The 24,055-nt window shown below is 43.5% G+C and overlaps 1 protein-coding gene across 1 annotated transcript in view; it reads left to right on the forward strand.

Annotated features, from left to right (window-relative positions):
* LOC139380767 (leucine-rich repeat and calponin homology domain-containing protein 1-like) overlaps positions 1-24,055 on the forward strand; it is a 91,028-nt gene that overhangs the window by 55,038 nt on the left and 11,935 nt on the right. The window contains exons 7-16 of the mRNA XM_071123779.1: positions 3,656-3,743; positions 4,409-4,514; positions 8,001-8,131; positions 10,033-10,100; positions 10,726-10,806; positions 11,620-11,697; positions 11,794-11,836; positions 13,823-13,939; positions 16,339-16,417; positions 17,677-17,793. Coding sequence (XP_070979880.1) covers positions 3,656-3,743; positions 4,409-4,514; positions 8,001-8,131; positions 10,033-10,100; positions 10,726-10,806; positions 11,620-11,697; positions 11,794-11,836; positions 13,823-13,939; positions 16,339-16,417; positions 17,677-17,793 — 908 coding nt within the window. The remainder of the gene's footprint in view (positions 1-3,655; positions 3,744-4,408; positions 4,515-8,000; positions 8,132-10,032; positions 10,101-10,725; positions 10,807-11,619; positions 11,698-11,793; positions 11,837-13,822; positions 13,940-16,338; positions 16,418-17,676; positions 17,794-24,055) is intronic.

A 24,055-nucleotide genomic window follows, 5' to 3' on the forward strand; every position in this document is an offset into this window, starting at 1 on the left:
GCTGGGCCAATTGTGCGCCGCCCTATGGGTCTCCAAATCACGGCCGGTTGTGATACAGCCCGGGATCGAACTCGGTTGTGTAGTGACGTCTCAGACAGCTGCGCTACTCGGGAGGCCCCGCAAGTTTATATATATTTTTTAAACTGAAATTTCACATTTACATAAGTATTCAGACCCTTTACTCAGAACTTTGTTGAAGCACCTTTGGTAGCGATTACAGCCTTGAGTCTTCTTGGGTATGACGCTACAAGCTTGGCACACCTGTATTTGGGGAGTTTCTCCCATTCTTCTCTTTAGATCCTCTCAAGCTCTGTCAGGTTGGATGGGGAGCATCGCTGCACAGTTATTTTCAGGTATCTCAAAAGATGTTTGATTGGGTTCAAGTCCGGGCTCTGGCTGGGCCACTCAAGGACATTCAGAGACTTGTCCTAAAGCTTCTCCTGCATTGTCTTGGCTGTGTGCTTAGGGTCGTTGTCCTGTTGGAAGTTGAACCTTCACCCCAGTCTGAGGTCCTGAGCACTCTGGAGCAGGTTTTCATCAAGGATCTCTCTGTACTTTGCTCCGTTAATCTTTCCCTTGATCCTGACTAGTCTCCCAGTCCCTGCCACTGAAAAACATCCCCACAGCATGACGCTGCCACCACCATGCTTCACCGTGGAGATGGTGCCAGGTTTCCTCCAGAAACCTGACACTTGGCATTCAGGCCAAAGAGTTCTTGGTTTCAATCTTGGTTTCATCAGACCAGAGAATCTTGTTTTTCATGGTCTGAGAGTCATTAGGTGCCCTTTGGCAAACTCCAAGCGGGCTGTCATGTGCCTTTTTACTGAGGAGTGCCTTTTTACACACTATCATAAAGGCCTGATTGGTGGAGTGTAGCGGAGATGGTTGTCCTTCTGAAAGGTTTTCCCATCTCCACAGAGGAGCTCATTCAGAGTGACCATCGGGTTCTTGGTCACCTCCCTGACCAAGGCGCTTCTCCCCCGATTGGTCAGTTTGGCCGGGTGGCCAGCTTTAGGAAAAGTCTTGGTGGTTCCAAACTTCTTCTATTTAAGAATTATGGAGGCCACTGTGTTCTTGGGGACCTTCAATGGTGCAGACATTTTTTGGTACCCTTCGCCAGGTCTGTGCCTCAACACAATCCTGTCTCGGAGCACTATGGACAATTCCTTTGACCTCATGGCTTGGTTTTTGCTCTGACATGCACTGTGAACTGTGGGACCTTATATAGACAGGTGTGTCCAAATCATGTCCAATGAGTTGAATTTACCACAGATGGACTCCAATCGATTTGTAGAAACATTTCAAGGATGATCAATGAAAACACGATGCAACTGAGCTCAATTTTGAGTCTCATCAGAAAGGGTCTGAATACTTATGTAAATAAGTTTACATTTTTTATAAATTTGCAAACATTTCTAAAAACCTGTTTTTGCTTTGTTATTATGGTATTGTGTGTAGATTGATGAAGGAAAAGTTATTTAATGAATTTTAGAATAAAGCTGTAATGTAACAAACTGTGGAAAAAGGGAGGTGGTCTGAATACTTTCCGAATGCACTGTATATTTTGTATATATGGTATATATTTACACAAAAATATATGGGGGATTGGAAATGATGCAGACAATTACATTGATGGAAGCTGATCTGCCCCCTAAAAAAGACAAAATAATTTTAAAAAATTAACAAAAAAATAAATAATAATAATTACCATTCAAATACTCAAATAAAGGTACTTGTTTTGGGCTGTGTATTTGAAAATACTCCAATACACAGAAAAAGTATTTTAAATACCAGATACTCAAATACAAATGTATTTGAACCCAGGTCTGTTTTCCATTTTAGTTCCGTGGCTGAGCCTTCCTCTCTGTGTGTATGAGAGTGTTTTGCAGGGAGGGAGGATCTTATGTTCTGTAATGTGCCTACTGAGGTATACAGAACTGCCTTCAAGATGCCTGACCGTTGTTTTCAAGGTAATCTTCTCATGTTCACATACGCTGATTTATGGACGTCTATATCTGAGTTGCATCCGGTTTACACGGACCGACATCACACTAGCATTCAGCGTGCACAGGGAGCAGCTTGAGCAGCGACGACGACGACATCACACTAGCATTCAGCGTGCACAGGGAGCAGCTTGAGCAGCGACGACGGCATCACACTAGCATTCAGCGTGCACAGGGAGCAGCTTGAGCAGCGACGACGACATCACACTAGCATTCAGCGTGCGCAGGGAGCAGCTTGAGCAGCGACGACGACATCACACTAGCATTCAGCGTGCACAGGGAGCAGCTTGAGCAGCGACGACGACATCACACTAGCATTCAGCGTGCACAGGGAGCAGCTTGAGCAGCGACGACGACATCACACTAGCATTCAGCGTGCACAGGGAGCAGCTTGAGCAGCGACGACGACATCACACTAGCATTCAGCGTGCACAGGGAGCAGCTTGAGCAGCGACGACGACATCACATCATCCAAATGCATGGCAGACATTGGATGAATATAAAATGTTAATATCTTCGGCTGTGAGTGATGGAAATGTTTTTTGCCTCATGACAATTATTTGAATAATTCAATTGATGTTTTGTGTACAAAGGTGATTATTACAAAGGTCTTATTAGGAATTTTCATATCTCACTTCTCTTTGTGGCCATCAATGGAAGTTGTCTTTCTGGGCTGGGCATCAGTTAAATTGCAGTACCGAAGCAAGACTGTAGGAGCAGTCGAAACCGTGCCTCTAGACTGGAAACCTGGGCCCTTGAATGTTCCCTTTTAATGCCTGCCCCCGCCCCTATAACCCACCCCACTGCAACGCGTGGGCAGGAAAATGGTTCCTTTTGTCCGGGAGAGCTTAGAGACTCACATTCACATCCCTCTCACATACACACACTCATGGCAATAGAGGAAAAGAGCAGTGGAACTATTTATAATACAGCCATAGAGAGACCCACAGACTTGTCCAGTGTTCCAGTAGAACTACATTCACATGGACTCTCTTATAACTGGTGTATTGAATGATGATAATGGTTGAGAAGGTGTGAGGCCAGAATGGGATAGATATGAATGAAGATAAGGACAGATATGCCATATGCTTCACAGTGATCAGTGAACATGCTCCCTAGGGATGCAAATGTAGGTGGCCTAGAAACAACGAGACGTGTGGGAGTGGGTATGTGTGTGTGTGTGTGTGTGTGTGTGTGTGTGTGTGTGTGTGTGTGTGTGTGTGTGTGTGTGTGTGTGTGTGTGTGTGTGTGTGTGTGTGTGTGTGTGTGTGTGCGTGCATCTGTGTGTGTGTGTGTGTGTGCGTGCATCTGTGTGTGTGTGTGTGTGTGCGTGCATTTGTGTGTGTGAGAAGTGTATCTCAGACCACATCACCGTTCATTTGTCTGGAGACTCCGTTAGTAGATCACTTCCCTTGAAGGTAGCTTCCGTGTGTGTGTGTGAGAGAGAGTTTATGAGAGCATCTGAGTGTGTGTGAGAGAGAGCGAGAGAAAAAGAGAGAGTGACAGTCCTGCTGTGTCTGTGTGATCGGAGCGATTAGACGCCGCTATCTGTCATTTTCTCCTCTTTCCTCTCTCCTCTGCGTGCCTTTTTACCTCATAACCCTGACCGTCCTATAATCCTTCTCTCTCACCCCTCACCCCTCTCTTCTCAGCACGGAGGACATTGACCAGAATAAGAAACAGGACACTGACTCAGGAGTTGGCAGCGACAACGGGGACAAGAGACTGTCTGCCACCGAGGTAGGATGAAGGGGGTGTTTGTGTTTGTGTGTGTGTGTTCACTTGCATGCATGCACACGCTTACACTCATGCATGCATATACTGTATGTGTGTAACATATGCATTGTGTATTCTACAGTATGCAGTCTCAAACAAAAAACAATTGTTTTTTTTTGTTTTGCGTCATAAGTTGAATGTTTAGAAATGGACATTAATGTAAAGTTATACAAGAAAGAACATCTGCCTGGTGATGTTGAATAGTCACCAGATCTTCAAAGCCGTTCTGGACTCAGTTGAGCACACAGCCACAGCCGGATATCTTTCTATCATTTGTTCGTTTTTTTTTTTTTTTTCTTTTTTCCATATATGCATGTTCACCATGACATCACTGTGTTTTGTGGTGATCAAAGTAATGAATAAGATGGATATTGTCAGGTATGACACGACAGTTCTCTAGAACGATGCGTTTGGGGTGTGTTGTTGAAGAGAACGCAATTATGAGTGTCTGTTCAGCAGTATGTTGCACTTTGATGTCTGAAATCTTTTTTTGTAGCTGAAACATTTGGCTTATTCTGAATGAAATACGTACGGTTGCGCTGTAGCAGTTGTAGAGATGCTTTGATTTGGTTTCTGGAACAGAAATGTTTGCTAATGTTTCTGGTAACTGAGCTGTGTGGATGTTTCAGCCTTCAGATGAGGACAGCTTGAGTCTCAATGTCCCCATGTCCCACATCACAGAGGAGGAGGGGCTAAGCAAAGACGACTCCAGCGAACACATCAGCACTCTAACAGGTAACCCCCCCCAACCCACGAACACACACTTTTTTGACACCACACTCCACAAAGCAAGTCCTGCAAGCTCTAGCTTTATCTTATCTTGATTATTGTCCAGTCATATGGTCAAGTGCTGCAAAGAAAGAGCTAGTTAAGCTGCAGCTGGCCCAGAACAGAGTGGCATGTCTTGCTGTTCATTGTAATCAGAGGGCTAATATGGCTGAGAGTTGAGGGGAGACTTGACTGCGTCACTTCTTGTTTTTCTAAGAAACATTCATGTGTTGGAAATTCCAAATGGTTTGCATAGTCAACTTACACAAAGTACTGACACACACACTTACCCCACCAGACATGCCACCAGGGGTCCAGAACAAATTCATGAAAATGTACAGTAATATACAGAGCCATGAGTGCATGGAATTCCCTTCCATCTTATAAATCACAAGTGAACAGCAAACCTGGTTTCAAAAAACAAATAAAGCAACACCTCACTGCACAAAGCCTCTCCCATGTGACCTACTTGTTGTATGTACTGACATGTATTTGTAACTGATAGATGTGCACAAAATGAAAGTAACCAAGTAACCACTGAATGATTCCTAGTCCAACATATGACTAGACACTCAGTGTGGATATCTCAACCCCAGCTTGTCAATGAGGAACCGTCCAGCCCTGATAACAGCCCCTCCTGAATGGGAGAAGGGGACAGCCAGCAGGGCTACCTGTGTGTGAGGCACAATTTCTGTCTCTCCGGATGCCAGACATCGTCAGGTTGGGATAACACAGTAACACAGCCCAGACAGATTCTGTAGAGAGGCCTCTGGTTTATGTTCCTATCTGCCACCAGAGGATAGAAACATGGTCACCTCTGCGCTAAAGAGAGGAAGTGGGATAAAAGAGATGTTTCCGGATCCTTCATGGTGTCTCTCTATGTGGCTCAGTGGGTTGTTTTTCCTTATTGTTGTTTTTGAGAGGGATGGAGGGAGCTCTGGGGGAGTGTTGACTCTGGCTAAACTCTGAGGAGTGTGTGTGGTGGGGACAGGGAATAAAGATATACACCAGTAAGACTATGTCAGCACACCCAGGGAGTAGTCTGGCGTGGGTCACTGATAGGCTGGCGGGCCTCAGACTGGGTGGGAATGGCGTTGAAAGTGAAGGTGGAGTATGTCGTAAGAATATCACAATGTGTGTGTTAAACGGCAGGCTAAATCAGACTGACTTAGATAAGAGGAGTTGGGGTTCGTCACCTTTTAGTCCCTAAATCCTCTAATGGATTGGAAGACAAGGGCCTGATACAAAAAGGTTGGATTCATCCATACTGTAAAATAAAGTAGTGGACAGCAGAATACAGCTACCTCTATCCAGAGCTGTCAGAGTATCTGGGCTGTTATATTAGCAGAGCTCGGATGGATTCTCTATAGACCTTCACTCCCGGACCAGAAGACTGGTTATTAATAGACCACCTCGAACTATCTCAACCATGTCAGAGAGTGGCAGGCAGAGAGTGGCAGAGAGTGAGAGGCAGAGTGGCAGAGAGGCAGAGGCAGAGTGACAGAGAGGCAGAGTGACAGAGAGGCAGAGTGGCAGAGAGGCAGAGTGGTAGAGAGGCAGAGGCAGAGTGGTAGAGAGGCAGAGGCAGAGTGACAGAGAGGGAGTGGCAGAGAGTGAGTGGCAGAGAGTGAGAGGCAGAGAGTGAGAGGCAGAGAGTGAGAGGCAGAGAGTGAGAGGCAGAGAGTGAGAGGCAGAGAGTGAGAGGCAGAGAGTGAGTGGCAGAGAGGCAGCAGAAAATAGAGGGAGATTGTGCAGATTCTCTCTGTAGGTTTCTAGACCATGAGTTAAATCCTACAGCAGAACTCTGATAAACCCAAATGATAAAAAAAGACAACAAAAAAATGATATACAGTACCAGTCAAAAGTTTGGACACACCTACTCATTCCAGGGTTTTTCTTTATTTTTACATTATAGAATAATAGTGAAGACATCAGAACTATGAAATAACAATAATATGGAATCATGTAGTAACCAAACAAGTGTTAAACTGTTCCTAGGCCATCATTGTAAATAATAATTTGTTCTTAACTGACTTGCCTGGTTAAATAAATAAAATAAACAAATCAACATATATTTGAGATTCTTCAAAGTAGCCAACCTTTGCCTTGATGATAACTTTGCACACTCTTGGCATTCTCTCAACCAGCTTCATGAGGTAGTCACCTGAAATGCATTTAAATTAACAGGTGTGCCTTGTTAAAAGTTAATTTGTGGAATTTCTTTCCTTCTTGATGATTTTGAGCCAATCAGTTTTGTTGTGACAAGATAGGGGTGGTATACAGAAGATAACCCTATTTGGTAAATACCAAATCCATATTATGGAAAGAACAGCTTAAATAAAGAACCTTGGGGGTTTTGTGGTATACGTCAGCACAATAACTGTTTGGCGGAAGCTTCATGAAATGGGTTTCCGTGGTCGAGCAGTCGCACACAATCCTAAGGTAGATCACCATGTGGAATGCCAAGCGTCGGCTGGATGGTGTAAAGCTCACCGCCATTGGACTCTGTAGTAGTGAAAATGCATTCTCTGGAGTGATGAATCGTGCTTCACCATCTGGCAGTCCGACGGACGAATCTGGGTTTGGCGGAAAACGCTACCTGCCCGAATGCCTAGTGCCAATAGTGAAGTTTGGTGGAGGAGGAATAATGGTCTGGGGCTGTTTTTCATGGTTCGGGCTAAGCCCCTTAGTTCCAGTGAAGGGATATCTATAGGGATAACTATATCAATGACATTATAGACGATTCTGTGCTTCTAACTTTGTGGCAACAGTTTGGGGAAGGCCCTTTCCGTTTCAGCATGACAATGTCCCCGTGGGATGAATTGGAATGCCAACTGTGAGCCAGGCCTAATTGCCCAACATCAGGGCCCGACCTCACTAATGCTCTTGTGGCTGAATGGAAGCAAGTCCCTGCAGCAATGTTCCAACATCTAGTGGAAAGCCTTCCCAGAAGAGTGGAGGCCATTATAGCAGCAAAGAGGGGACCAACTCCATATTAATGACCATGATTTTGAAATTAGATGTTCGACGAGCAGGTGTCCACATACTTTTGGGAATGTAGTGTACCATGGCTACGGGCTGTTCTTATGCATGGCGCAACATGGAGTAGCCATGCACCACAAACCCCCAAGGTGCTTTATTTCTATTATAAACTTGTTAGCAACGTAATTAGAGCAGTAAATAAAAACTGATTTTTTTTGTCATACCCATGGTATTTCCTCGGATTTCAGCCAATCAGCATTCAGGTCTCGAACCACCCAGTTTATAATTTTATATAGAGCACAGAGGTTGTAATGTTGTTCTAACCAAATCCCACAAACAAGCGATCAAACACAATATTGGAATTGGTCATCGTAAATATGCTACTGTGTCTCCATACAGTAAATGCCTTTGAAATGTGACATTCTCTGACCTGACCTCTAACTTCTGACCTTAATGTCTGCCCCCCTGTAGCGGACCCCCACGGGGACGGGGTGCAACTGATAGAGGAAAGCCCAACAGAGGCCCTGAAAGACCTGAAGGAACAGTTAGGCTACAGAGACTCCTCTTCTGCTCTCAGCAACCGCTTCCGCAGCTACATCAAGGCAAGGGCCTCTCTCTCTCTGTCTCTCTGTCTCACTCACTCACTCACTGAAAGACTTGGTTTAAAGTGACTTAGGCGAGCAACGTGCTGAATTCACCCATTTGGACATTTAGGGTTAACTATGCCTTTAATAACTGATCTTTCTGAGTTCAACCTAGAACCAAAAATGGTTCTTCAAATGTTCTCCTATGGGGACATCCGAAGAAACCTTTTAGGTTCTAGATAGCTACACTCTTGGAAAAAAAAGGTGCTGTCTCGGCTGACTCTGGAGCTGTTACTAAGGGAATAATGCACCCTGTTATACATTACAGTATAACGTCCATTAAGGCTGTCTGTATTGTGAAAGATTCCTAGGGAAATGGCTGTGCTGTAAATAATGAAAGAGTTTGTGTTTTTAACAAAAGGAAAAGGGGAATTCTATGCCAGAGTAGCCCAGGATAACCCATTCTCCCTCTTTTATTCTCTGCCTGTCTATCAATTCAATTTAATTCAAAGGGCTTTATTGGTATGGGAAACATATGTTTACATTTGCCAAATCAAGTGAAATAGATAATAAACAAATATAGAAATAAACAATCAGAAATGAACATTAAACATTACACTCCCAAAAGTTCCAAAGGAATAGAGACATTTAAAATGTCATATTATGTCTATATACAGTGTTGTACTGATGTGTAGATAGTTAAAGTACAAAATGGAAAATAATAAACATAAATATGGGTTGTATTTACAATGGTTTTCTTCACTGGTTTCCCTTTTCTTGTGGCAACAGGTCACAAATATTGCTGCTGTGATTGCACACTGTGGTATTTGGGAGTTTATCAAAATTGGATTTGTTCTCAAATTCTTTGTAATCTGAGGGAAATATGTTACTTTATGGTCATACATTGGGCAGGAGGTTCAGGAAGTGCAGCTCAGTTTCTACCTCAATTTGTGGGCAGTGTGCACATAGCCTGTCTTTTCTTGAGAACCAGGTCTGCCTATGGCGGCCTCTCTCAATGGCAAGACTAATTTCACTGAGTCTGTACATAGTCAAAGCGTTCCTTAGTTTTAAGTCAGTCCCAGTGGTCAGGTATTCTGCCACTGTGTACTCTCTGTTTAGGGCCAAATAGCATTCTAGTTTGCTCTGTTTTTAGGGTGAATTCTTTCCAATCTTTTTGTTTTCTCATGATTTAGTTGGGTTTAATTGTGTTGCTGTCCTGGGGCTCTGTGGGGTCTGTTTGTGTTTGTGAACAGAGCCCCAGGACCAGCTTGCTTAGGGGGCTCTTCTCCTGTAGGTGATGGCTCTGCTATGGAAGGGTTTATAGTTAGCGGGTATTCTGCTCTACATGCATTATTTGGTGTTTTATTTTGAGGATTTTTGTTACAGAATTCTGCATTCACAATCTGTTTGGTATTTGTCCCATTTTGTGCATTTTTGGTTGGTGAGCAGACCCCAGACCTCACAACCATAAAGGGCAATGGGTTCTATAACTGATTACAGTATTTTTAGCCAGATCCTAATTGGGATGTAAAAATGTATGTTCCTTTTAATGGCTGATCGGTCACAGCTTTATGGAAGTTACCTGTGGTGCTGATGTTTAGGCCTATCCCTCTCTATCTCTCCTTGTCTCTCTTTCTCTCTCCCCCTCTCCCTACCCTGCTGCCCCATGTGTGTGTGACAGTGAAAGTCAGGGTGGTATAATATCCAACCCCATGTGGAGTGTGTCAGCAGATCTTTAAGGGAGGAAGGGAGGGAGGCACACTGGCCTGGTTATACACTCTCACTCACTAGGAAAGTGAACTGCAGCCAATCGATGGCTTGTTCTCTGGATCATGTGACTTGACTGCAGCTGGTGCTGATGTCGCGCGCGCACGCGTATGTGTAACTCGGTGTGTATGTGTGTGTTCCTGCTCGTGCAGGGACGGACGCCAGACTACGACGAGCCCCTCAGGATAGAGGAAGACACACACTGGGCCTCTGAACAGACGTGAGTATCCCTCCATCCATCCGTCTTTCATATGTCTTTTTCTCCTCCCTCTCTCTGTCCACTGTAGTGGGTGTGTCTCTGTGTGTCTCTTTCTGTCCCCTCAATCAGTCTCTATCGCTCTCTAAGATGTTTTTCCTCTTTATACTGTATGCTTCTATGGGCAGTACTCTTTGCCCATCTGTATTAAAGTTGATTGATGTACACTGTCAGCTCTTTACTGTTGGCTAGTTTTGAAACGTCTTTGGTGACTTTTGAGAAGCTGTGCTCCTCCTAAGTTGTTTTTGGCTCTTCTATACTGTGGTTGTTGTTTTCTTAGGTGAAAGATAGAGACCCACACACTGTCGAACAGGAGACTGTGGCCCAAAAAGAGGCTTGGGATTGAGAAATATGCTCTTTATTTAAACAAACTGTCACCATACTATTTTCTTGCCACAGCAAAGCTATGTGTGTTCTGCTACATATCACACCACGTGTATTGTTTGTGCCTTTATCTATACCAGGGCGACATTTAGGTTAGCATTTAATTTTTTTTTAATGCATGATGTATTCAAAAGCATTTTTTATTGATGAAACACAGTTCTGAATTGTAAACAAGATGACTCACTTCCTGTTTCCTTTCCCGTAGGTCAAAGGTCACAGAAGGAACGCACATTGCCATGATCAACCAGCTGAAGGAGGCTGTAGAGCTACTACAAGACCCTAACAGGTGGGCTCTGTTACGATTCTGTTATAATGCTGGTTATTTCTGGTTATAGCTGGTTATAATACTATTACACGTTTCTCACTTTTACTATCATGCTGGCATATCATGCTGGCCTTATTTAATAATCATTGTTATCAGCATGTTCAGGATCATTTTCAAGGTGAAATTGGTCATTGCCATGATCATCTTAAGGATTGTTATCGTCATAAGCAGATCTCTATGTGAGGTAACATTGGAAAGTTGCATTGTAAACTTTGGAGTACTGTTGTCCCTAATGAGTCAGAGGTTACATTTCTGACCTAAACAAGTAAATCCCCAAACCTAACAGATGGCTGATTGTCATATTATGCAGAAAGAGGCAGTCAAAATCTCCCACACAGCCCAACACTAACTCTGCAGAATATATTATCCACCATGCCTCCTCTAACCATATTTCAGGTCAATGTTGTGAGGAATTGTGGGTGAAATGTCCCACTTGGCCATATCAGAATGTTGTCATTGTAGCTACCACGATGTCTTTGTGTATTTTTTTGTTGTTGAGTCAGAGCCCACTCATTGTCACACACACTGTACCGCATGCTGCTCCCTCCTGCTCTGCAACATGTATATGGTAGCAATAATAAGGCATTTGGCTGTCTTACCTGGTTCTGTGAACATATAGTTCAGTACAGGGACTGGAATGACTCCAGGGCTGGCTCACTGGAGGTAAAAGACACTCGTTGGGCATTGAGCTGTGAGGATCTGTGTAGTTGTCTGACCTCCCTACTCTCTGTCTGGCTCTTTCTTTCTCACTCTTTCTACTCTCTCTGCTCTCAGAGTGAGTATGGAAACAGAGGACCTATCTGGAGTTCAGCTTTACCCTGTTGAGATGGTCATGGTGGAAGACTCTCTCAAGTAAGACTGTGTGTCTGTGTGTCTGTGTATGCGCGCATTGCGTGCACACATGCGTTATTTATTACTCTCTCTCTGTCCCTCTCTTTCTCACTACAGTGGCCAAGACAGTGACGGCAGTGAAGAACAAACCACACCCAAGGTGAGACTCGCATATTTGGTTTTACTGCATAATGTACACACCTTCAATGCATTAGGAAAGTATTCAGACCCCTTGACTTTTTCCAAATGTTGTTATGTTACAGCCTTATTCTGAAATGGATTAAATTGTTGTTTCCCCCTCATCAATCTACACGCAATACCCCATAATGACATCACAATACCCCATAATGACATCACAATACCCCATAATGACATCACAATACCCCATAATGACATCACAATACCCCATAATGACATCACAATACCCCATAATGACAAAACAAAAACACATTTTTAGAAATGTCAGCAAATGTAGTAAAAATAAATAACATAAATATCACATTTACATAGGTATTCAGACCTTTTACTCTGTACATCGTTTAAGCACCTTTGGCAGTGATTACAATCTTGAGTCTTCTTGGGTATGACGTAACAAGCTTGGCACACCTGTATTTGGGGAGTTTCTCCCATTGCTCTCTGCAGGTCCTGCCAAGGTCTGTCAGGTTGGATGGGGAGCGTCGCTGCACAGCTATTTTCAGGTCTCTCCAGAGATGTTAGATTGGGTTCATGTCCGGGCTCTGGCTGGGCCACTCAAGCCACTCCTACATTGTCTTGGCTGTGTGCTTGGGTCGTTGTCCTGTTGAAAGGTGAACCTTTGGCCCAGTCGGAGGTCCTGAGCGCCTTGGAGCAGGTTTTCATCAAGGATCTCTCTGTACTTTGCTCTGTTCATCTTTCTCTCGATCCTGACTAGTCTCACAGTCCCTTCCGCTGAAAAACATCCCCACAGCATGATGCTGCCACCACCATGCTTCACCGTAGGGATGGTGCCAGGTTTCCTCCAGACGTGGCACTTGGCCAAAGAGTTCAATCTTGGTTTCATCAGACCAGAGAATTTTGCCTCTCATGGTCTGAGAGTCCTTTTACTGAGGAGTGGCTTCCGTCTTGCCACACTACCATAAAGGCCAGATTGGTGGAGTGCTGCAGAGATGGTTGTCCTTCTGGAAGGTTCTCCCATCTCCACAGAGGAACTCTGGAGCTCTGTCAGAGAGACCATCGGGTTTTTGGTAACTCCCTGACCAAGGCCCTTCTCCCCCGATTGCTCAGTTTGGCCCGGTGGCCAGCTCTAGGAAGAGTCTTGGTGGTTCCAAACTTCTTCCATTTAAGAATGATGGAGGCCCCTGGGTTTTTGGTGCAGACATTTTTTGGTACCCTTCCCCAGATCTGTGCCTCGACATAATCCTGTTTCGGAGCTTTACGGACAATTCCTTCGACCTCATGGCTTGGTTTTTGCTCTGACATGCACTGTCAACTGTGGGACCTTTTATATAGAAAGGTGTGTGCCTTTCCAAATCAAGTCCATTTACCACAGGTGGACTCTAATAAAGTTGTAGAAAAATCTCAAGGATGATCAATGGAAACAGATGCACCTGAGCTCAATTTTGAGTCTCATAGCAAAGGGTCTGAATACTTATGTAAATAAGGTATTTCTGTTTATTTTATTTTATTTGCAATAATTTATTCTGTATTCACGTCGTCATTATGGGGTATTGTGTGTAGCTTGATGAGGATAAAAAATATATATATTTTAGACCTATACTGCATGACCTCTGACTATGACCATTGTGTGAGTATGTGCCCCATCTGGGTGTGTCTGACGGTGTCAAACTAAAATATATCAGCATCTGTGTTACAGACTAAGACCCCTCTCCTGAGTTGGTGTGTGTTTAGTCTCCCTCCCTGAGCAAGCAGCAATGCACGTCCTATTCCTGTCTGCTGTAATATAGCTCTGCTGCTCGTTGGTAGTTGGATATTGTTAAGATGACTTGTTTGTAGTATAACTTATTTGAGTTGTGGTGAATGTTGTTTTGGAGCTGTATTAGAGTGTAAGCTTGTCTCATTTGTAGAGTATAATTCTTTCTGGAAGTAAAGATTGAATTGGTGTGGTAGATGTACAAATAAGTTCCACTGGTTGGTATGTTCTATCTAGTGGGACACTCCCGATGGAGGCTTTGAGTTCCAGAAGAAACGAGAGTTGATTCTAGAGAGGGCCAGGCTGGAGGCCCAGCTTGCATACCAACAATATGAGACACATATGTCCAACCAGGTAACCCTAGTAACAAGCCATGGGTGGCCACGCCCCCTCAGGCTTACCAGCCAATCCCTTCCTCTGACTCCCCTCATCTAGTGTCGGTGTGTTTGTGTGTGTGTGTGTTTGTGTGTGGTCACTAATGCCCTTGACCACTGGTCCCAAGTCAGTTTTTGTGTGAAGTGTTACAGTTCCAAAGAGGGCTACAGTAGGGGTAAGCTCATCCTAGATATGTGGTTAAGTGCATTAGAGGTTGAATCCTAACTCAAGATCCGTGCGTAATTGAGTTTCTGCAAAAATATGCCATTGACTTCAATGCAAGATTGCATGACCGTTTACTTGCATCAAGTTAGGATTCAGCACTATGTGACCAGTAGGTGTGCTGGTGTGACCTCTATCCTGTTACCTAGCTAGCCAACCCATTACCTTTTAGACCTGTGTGTCGGTCTGCTGTTTTGCATATCTGTAACTTTGATCGTACCTTTGATTACGCTTATAGAGAGAGGTACAATAGATGAAGGGAATTATTTGAAGCAGGTGCTTGTATGTGTTGTTTTTGTTGTGTCTGTGTGAGATTTTGTTTTGTGATGTGTGTAGCATGTTTCTAAAGTTTGCAGTATGTGAAGTTGACCAATAGTTTACAAACAAACATCCCGACCCAGTCTGGGTCAATACCATGGAAGCTGTTGCACAGATACAGTCTCCGGCTAATGTTTGGTCCTGAGCTTCAGAGCAAGACAGGGATTGGCTCACACTTTATAGGCCTAACCAAATGCTTTTGAACTTTAAAAGTTGGTTTAATTTCTTTAAAAAGCTCTAGCCGGAGGGTTGAAAACCCTATAGTGGAAACACACCAGGACCAAGGAAGAAGGAACAACAGCATAGCACATAACAAGGAGAAGACATTAGCTGTGTTTCAATACTCATACTAACCATACCATTTGTGACGTAAATGTAGTATGTAGTTTGTTTATTGGACATATTATGGATATAGTTAGTATGCCAAAAGTTCCCAAAATACGACTTGTACAAGCAGTGGACACTATTTCTGTGCTTTTAGAGCCCATAATGCAATTATTCCGAAAATCGGCGTGGTTTCACAACTTTTCAGATTTGAAGAAAATGGCGGAAAATATGCAGCCGAAGTCTAACGAGAGCTGATACAAATTCATTGCTTTAGCTAGTAATGACAAATGTTAAGAAAATGTTGAGCAATGTAATAAAGTAATGACTTTTCAAATAAGTTACTTTACATGTTATTTTGGATGACAATTTGTTAGCTACTCTAGCCTTACGAACCACATAGCATATCATTACAGCAGTTGCTTGTATGTACCAGTATGTTAGCTAGCTACCTAACGTTAGTTGGCTACTAATGCATCAAACTTGCCAGTATATGGACTATATGCTATCTAACTTACTGCCCAACGTTTATTGACTTGATTATTCATGTAATTCTTAGCTTAGCTAAGTGGTATATTTGTTGTGCGTTCTCAATGGACATTGTTAATGAAGTCGTAAGATGTCTAGCTAGTAATTTGTTATGGTAACAAGCTAGCAAGAAGTTGCATAGCAACAGCATCAACTTCCGGTAGACAGGCAAAGCGCTAGTACGCTCAACTGAAAGGATACTGTTCGTTTACAGTATGCTAAAATTAACTTATTGTATATGCCCATTAAGTTTGTAGTATACAGTATGTTAGGGCTGCAGGTAGCCTAGTGGTTAGAGCGTTGGTCTAGTAACTGAAAGGTTGCAAGATCGAATCCCCGAGCTGACAAGGTAAAAATCTGTCGTTCTGCCCCTGAACAAAGCAGTTAACCCACTGTTCCTAGGCCGTCATTGAAAATAAAAATTTGTTCTTAACTGACTTGCCCAGTTAAATAAAGGTAAAATAAATAATAATAATATGTTAGTATGGGTATTCGGGCACAGCTATTGTCTGGCAATTCTTTCAAAATCTTTAACAATGCTCTAGCGTTGTCACACACACACACACACACACACACAGAGACAAGGCCCGCTATTGGGGACAGGGCACACATCCAACACTGACCACTTGAAGAGAGCACTGTTACCACATAGCAACACCATATCCAATACCAGCTACATGGCCATAGAAACACTGGCCATACCAGTCAATCTGGGTGAGGGTCAGAGAGAAAGGGACAGGGTGAGTTATGATCTAGTTAAGCCATCTCAGAGGTCATCTGTAGTGTTACATAGTCATTGTATAGGACACCAATCTGAATCCTGCACAAACATGTTCTTCATACACACATATACAGTGTTCACACATATACACCACCAGCTGTCTTGTCCCCAGTAGACCTAGATAATGTGTGTGTTGTTTAAGTGTACTCTCAGGAGAAGAGGGTCCCTAACCTTTATGCGTGTACTCCCTTTGACTCTCTACCAGGGAGAAGACAGAGTTCCAGGCAGCGGTACCACGTTTACCACTCCTCCCACCCCTCCCTTCGGGTTGAAGCCCCGCTCGGGTGAGTGCAGGCTGGGCATGGCACGGTATAGGGGTTAGTGATGGCGGGTACCCCTCTATAGTCTCCATAATCAATACATTTCACACATCTCAGTCAGATAGGTGCACAATTCCTCCAACTGTCTACACAGACTACAGTCCCTGATAGAGTCCATTCATGCGTTTCTCTCCAAAATGAAGACATGGATGCCCTCAATCCCCTCCGCTCTGCTTCTCCCCCAGACCCCAAATCCTCCCACACCCGATACAACTTTTATTGGGTTATACCATTAACCCAAAGTAAAAAAGACATGGGTTCAGTTCCTCCAATAGTCAAGAGTCAATCCCCCCCAAAAGTCACAATCCCACCCCAAAATTCACAACTTCTAATGAGGCACATAATATCTCATTAACACCCTCTGTCCCCAAAATAATCATCAGCAGCAGCAGTTGGGTCATGCTGTAGAGGCTACCGACCCAGTCCTGACTAACATGCAATGCTCCCACAATGTTTCTGTAACGCTGTGTGAACATGGCCCAGAGAGAAAGTGATGTGTGTTTGCTGAGAATACGTGGGTGTGAGTACTCTGCACCCAATCCCAAAGAGTCTCTTCCTTCTTTGAGTTAAATAACTGACGAACTGGTTAACTACATCCTATGGAATAGAGCCGGTCCACAGACTCTGGGTTGAGAAAAACAATGTCTCTACGATGCTTTCCGAATCCTGTCTGGTATTCTCATGGTCAGATGGCTTTGGGTGCAGGTTCACTGAAATGACTCTAGCGTCTGATGTTCACTGCTTGTAGAATTAGAGTTAGCATCCATCCAGCTAGTTGCTACATACAGTACGTTACTACTGTAGTGTGTGAAATGTAGCTTTACCTGCTAACATTAACAGCATGTCATGAAATCTGTATTGTGAAATGGCACTAATATTGATTTATTTTTTTATCTTTGTTTTGTGTTGTTTTTTTCTCTCATTTCATTTGTTTCTTCCTTTCCTCCCCCTCACCTTTTACTCCCTTTCTATCTTTCTACCAACTGCTGCATGACCTCTCACACCAATTCTCACTCCAATCACATCCCTTTATCTAACCCAATCTGCCTTTGCATGCGATTGTCAACTGCCGCTGCCTGTTTCGTTCCCTTCTGTTTTAAAATTCAAACCAATTTTTCGGGGACTTTTTCTGGTGTCTCGTGTTTTTGGGGTGTGGTTTTGGAATGGACCTGTCTTCTTCTACTTGCCCCCCCCCTTGCACCACACTACCCCTCTACCTCTAGCCCCTGCCTCACTGCCCTTCTCGCCCCAGCCCTGTCTCCGCCCCCTCCTCACACAGGCCCTGTCCGTCGATAAAGACACTCCCCCTAGACCAGGCGATGGAGTCATGCACACCAGTGGTAGGTCATTCCTTTCGATTATTCGGCCAATCGGAGGCCTCGAAAACAAAACAACTCGACAGAGTCTCAGATGTTTGCAAACAATGTGCATTTGTGTGACTTAAATTTCTCTCCCTCTTTTCCTTTTTTTATTTTGTTTTGTATGTTTTTCCTCTCTTTCTATCTATCACACACTCGCTGTGATCTTTCATCTCTAATCTGTCTATCCCTCGTTCCAAGCCATGGGGGTGTGTGTGATGAAAGTGTGCAGTGTACTTTTGCGGTCACATCTGTGCCTTGGACCACATGTTTGGGTTGTTTTGATGACTCCGCTCCCTGACTGTGTTTTACACCATGCCCAAACCGGATGCGCAAATTGATTTTGTCCCCCGACACCAAACGCGATTACAACATGCAGGTTGAAATTTCAAAACAAACTGAAGCAATTATATTAATTTGGGGACAGGTCGAAAAGCATGAAACATTTATGGAGATGTATCTAGCTAGCTTGCAGTTGCTAGCTAATTTGTCCTATTTAGCTAGTTAGCTTGCTGTTGCTAGCTAATTTGTCCTGGGATATAAACATTGAGTTGTTATTTTACCTGAAATCACAAGGTCCTCCACTCCGACAATTAATCCACACATAAAACGGTCAACCGAATCGTTTCTAGTCATCTCACCTCCGTCCAGGCTTCTTTTTCTTCTTTGGACTTTATATGGCGATTGGCAACTAATTTTCCTAATAAGGTGCATTACCACAACCGACCTCAGTTCATCTTTCAATCACTCACGTGGGTATATGCTTCTAAAAACCAATGAGGAGATGGGATAGGCAGGACTTGCAATGTGTTCTGCGTCACAAATAGAATCAACTTCTATTTTAGCGCCTGGCAACGTAGACACTTGTTGGCGCGAGCGAGCAGTGTGGGTACAATGATAGAATAACATGTATTTGTACATTTATTTTGCAATGCTCGCGCACGCGATACGACCGGTGTGGTAGGCATGTTAGGCTTCGGCAATATACTGTTTGTACCGTATCCGGGGTATACTGAAATACCAACGATATGATTTTGAATACCGTTAATACAGCAGCAGCTCGCGGGATGGTGTGCTTCACCACTGCTTATAACTAACTATAAATGATTTATAAATATAACAAATCTAACATACATGATATCCAGCTATGCATTTGGTTTGCTAACTTGCTATCTAAGTGGTTAGATGTCATGATCAAGCTTCTTGGTTACAGCAGAGACATTCAATCCCCTCCTGGATCAAGATCCCTGTTGCCTACATTGTTTTGTGCTTCCACATTTTTTACATTTATTGCGCCCCTTGTGTGCACTTCCGGTAATACAGATACCCCGGTATGATACAGAAACAGTATGACAGTATTAAAATCTAGATACCACCCAACCCTAGTATGAGGGGAGGGGGGGGAACTCTGCCACTCATGTGGAGTGTGAGGGCACACTCGTAGAATTTTGGGCCGATTATCTTAATTTTAGGCTCAAAAGAAGAGCATCGTCCTCTTATATCTGGTAGACTAGCTGGAGAGAAGGGGAGGAAAGACAAAATAGAATTTTGAAATTAAGTAGAGTTTCCCCTTCTCAGTGATTAGCCTGTTTGTTAGCAAAAATGTGTATGCAAATCTGCAATTCTGGAGCTCTATTTTACCAGTAAAATTAATGCAACAAATTCATGCCAATCATTGGTTTAGGCATTACACAACAAAATACCTTTATGATGCATTCCTACTTGGATATGTTAGATGAAACAACTTATTTCTTGAATAGGTATAAGTCTGGAGCCCTCCTGTACCCAACAACACTAACACACACATCCACATACTCTAAACACACATACTCTCTGACACACATGCACATTTATACACACGGATTTGTGTGTTTCTGTGTCTGGGTACAGTAAGTTGTTTTACCACATTGTGTCTGACACAGAACGTGTTCATTCCCCCTGCAGTTATTAGAACAGCATGTTTCTCAGTATGTTCACTCCCATTACAACCACAGTCCAGATCTAGCAACACACATAGACATCCTCCATTAAGTTTACTCTGATACAGGCTCTGCATGAAAACCTATTAAACACAGACACCAGATCTTTCATGCCAGGGCTAATATGGGTGGGAAAGCAGACTGGGTTCATACTCCCTCCCTCCCTCACTCACTCACTCACTCACTCACTCACACACAGACACACACACACACACACACAGAGAGAGAGGTTCTACCACTAAGCCATAAGACTACTAAATAGTTAACCAATAGCTACCCGGACTATCTGCATTGACCATGTTTGCACTCTTAACTCATCACATACACTGCTGCTACTGTTTATTATCTATCCTGTTGCCTAGTCACTTTACCCCTAACTATATGTACATACGGTGGGGAAAAAAAGTATTTAGTCAGCCACCAATTGTGCAAGTTCTCCCACTTAAAAATATGAGAGAGGCCTGTAATTTTCATCATAGGTACACTTCAACTATGACAGACAAAATGAGAAGAAAAAAATCCAGAAAATCACATTGTAGGATTTTTTATGAATTTATTTGCAAATTATGGTGGAAAATAAGTATTTGGTCAATAACAAAAGTTTATCCCAATACTTTGTTATATACCCTTTGTTGGCAATGACAGAGGTCAAACGTTTTCTGTAAGTCTTCACAAGGTTTTCACACACTGTTGCTGGTATTTTGGCCCATTCCTCCATGCAGATCTACACTAGAATAGTAATGTTTGGGGGCTGTTGCTGGGCAACACGGACTTTCAACTCCCTCAAAAGATTTTCTATGGGGTTGAGATCTGGAGACTGGCTAGGCCACTCCAGGACCTTGAAATGCTTCTTACGAAGCCACTCCTTCGTTGCCCGGGCGGTGTGTTTGGGATCATTGAAAGACCCAGCACGTTTCATCTTCAATGCCCTTGCTGATGGAAGGAGGTTTTCACTCAAAATCTCACGATACATGGCCCCATTCATTCTTTCCTTTACACGGATCAGTCGTCCTGGTCCCTTTGCAGAAAAACAGCCCCAAAGCATGATGTTTCCACCCCCATGCTTCACAGTAGTAGGTATGGTGTTCTTTGGATGCAACTCAGCATTCTTTGTCCTCCAAACACAACGAGTTGAGTTTTTACCAAAAAGTTATATTTTGGTTTCATCTGACCATATGACATTCTCTCAATCTTCTTCTGGATCGTCCAAATGCTCTCTAGCAAACTTCAGACGGGCCTGGACATGTACTAGCTTAAGCAGGGGGACACGTCTGGCACTGCAGGATTTGAGTCCCTGGTGGCGTAGTGTGTTACTGATGGTAGGCTTTGTTACTTTGGTCCCAGCTCTCTGCAGGTCATTCACTAGGTCCCCCCGTGTGGTTCTGGGATTTTTGCTCACCGCTCTTGTGATCATTTTGACCCCATGGGGTGAGATCTTGCGTGGAGCCCCAGATCGAGGGAGATTATCAGTGGTCTTGTATGTCTTCCATTTCCTAATAATTGCTCCCACAGTTGATTTCTTCAAACCAAGTTGCTTACCTATTGCAGATTCAGTCTTCCCAGCCTGGTGCAGGTCTACAATTTTGTTGGTCTTGGCCATAGTGGAGTTTGGAGTGTGACTGTTTGACGTTGTGGACAGATGTCTTTTATACTGATAACAAGTTCAAACAGGTGCCATTAATACAGGTAACGAGTGGAGGACAGAGGAGCCTCTTAAAGAAGAAGTTATAGGTCTGTGAGAGCCAGAAATCTTGCTTGTTTGTAGGTGACCAAATACTTATTTTCCACCATAATTTGCAAATAAATTCATAAAAAATCCTGTGTGATTTTCTGGATTTTTTTTCAAATTTTGTCTGTCATAGTTGAAGTGTACCTATGATGAAAATTACAGGCCTCTCTCATCTTTTTAAGTGGGAGAACTTACACAATTGGTGGCTGACTAAATACTTTTTTGCCCACTATATCTACCTCAATTCCCTCGTACCCCTGCACATCGACTCGGTACTGGTACCCCATGTACAGTATATAGCCAAGTTATTCAAGTTACTCATTGTGTAGTTATTCCTCGTGTATTTATATGTTTTTTCTCTGCATTGTTGGGGAGGGCCCGTAAGTAAGCATTTCACTGTTAGTCTACACCTGTTGTTTACGAAGCATGTGACAAATACGATTTGATTTGACATACAGCTTCATACTGGTCTATCATCTGTTGCTCTACTCCGGCTTCCCTTCTATAGCTCAGGTTATTTATGTATTTATATTTGAACTGTTAGATAATGGTCTCACTGGGGATATCCCTCTTCCATCAGGAGGAAACTGGAAACTGCCAGCAGCCATTTTCCCCCCAGGGCGACTCATGTTACAGGATTGTTTAACATGTTCTAAGGGTGCGTTTTTATGACATCAGCATGGAGTCAAAGTCAACATGAGCATTTTATTACTCTCCCGTTGCTAATGATAACAATTTTATTTGTATATCACTTTTCATCTACTACCATTTTCAAAGGGTTTTACAATGCATGTGTAAGAGTAAACCACCAATGGCAGGGTTAAAGACCAATAGGTATTATAATAACATAGACATGAAGAAAGAAAATAAAAATGTTCCAAGGAGCAGTAATGTTGAAAAGGAATGTTGGACAATCTATCATATGGGATATCCTAGTAGTGAGAACAGTGTTGATAGCTGCATATTTGTTTTCAATAAAGAGCCAATCATAGCCACGCACCAATAAACAGGTCAGGCCTCAGGGAGGTGACATCACCAGTAACCAATAGGAGTTTAGATCAGGAGTGTCTGACCTCATTAACAGCCAATCAGGTCCCAGAACCCGAGCTAAGGGCACCATTCCAAATCAGTGTGTCTAGGGTCACACCACCAGCAGTAGTTGTAGGTAACACGGTTAGCCTGTTTGTGTGTGGATGTCTGAGGGCAGAACTACGACGCAGAATGACTGTACTGATACTGATGACCGTGTGCTGTAGTAGCTGTTATTGACCTTTGACTTCGTAAACAACACCAGCTGCCAAGAGATTTTACTATCCTCTGAGTGGGTGATGTCACACAGTAGCAGCATTGACTGACTAGAAAGGAACCAGGATTGGAAACTTCCTCTGTGATACAGGATTTCCTTTTGGGGTAGAACACCACTGTGTGGCCATTAGATAGTGTTAAACTGGGTTTGTTGTTGAAAGCAAGACACACATAGAGATGTCATCCTCTATCTTTCTTTCTCTTGTCTCTCTCGCTCTTTCTCTGACCCCATCACCAATCAGTGTGTGCCCTCAGAGGCTCTATCAATGTGTATAACACTGGAACAAATAAACGCCCTGCCATTACATACACAGTAGTCTATTTTAGAGGAGATGCTATCTATTCCTCTGGAAGGCTGGGAGGGAGAATAGTTTCAAAGGAGAGAGGGGGATGTAGAGAAAGCATCTCTACTCCACTGAAGCTAAATGGACCTTGGGAGAGTTGGCTTTGCCCCTGAGAGCTTGGTGGAGGAATGCTACCCTGCACTCAACCCTCCACCTGACTGACCCCTTTTACCCTCTCCCCTGACCCTCGCCTCCTCCTTCTCCAGCTGGGCTTTGTGGCCAGGGTTCTTCCTTGGCAGTGCCCAGCCTGGCTTGGTACAGGGCAGGCCAGTGTCCAACATGCCAGTGTAGCCTTCTGGAAGAGAAGACAGGGGAAATGCCAACAAGCATGCCCCAGAGCTTTGTTGCACTGCCAAGACACAGTCAAACCTGACAGGACATATCTCAATAAATCTCTCTTTTTCATATTATTTTCTCCTGCTCTCTCTCTCTAACAGTAATGGAGTGAGTTGTTTTTATACTGGAGCCAGAGAGGGGTAGTACCAATGTTCTAACTTCCTGTTTTCTGACTATCGCCTTTGTTTACCGAAACACAGTTGTTTACACAAGGAAGTGCACCTTGGATTACATTTTCCTCTCTATTCTCTCTCTCTCTCTCTCTCTCTCTCTTCTCTCTCTCTCTCTCTCTCTCTCTCTCTTTCTCTCTCTCTCGCTCTGAGCCAATGCAGTCCTGTCAGCAGGATGAGGAATGTTCTCAGTCTCCATAATGTATTTCATTTGTCAGAACATTTTATGGCTGAATGTTGACCCTGTCCAACTGAAAGGCTACATCCTAAATCTCCTAGAGAGAGTGAAATAAATAAAAGAGGAGGGACATAGAGAGAAATGTAGAAACAAAGGGAGAGAAACAGAGAGGATGAAAACAAAATGTAGACAGAGCAGACAGC

This window comes from Oncorhynchus clarkii, chromosome 22 (assembly GCF_045791955.1).
Source record: "Oncorhynchus clarkii lewisi isolate Uvic-CL-2024 chromosome 22, UVic_Ocla_1.0, whole genome shotgun sequence".
Taxonomy (NCBI): Eukaryota; Metazoa; Chordata; class Actinopteri; order Salmoniformes; family Salmonidae; genus Oncorhynchus; species Oncorhynchus clarkii.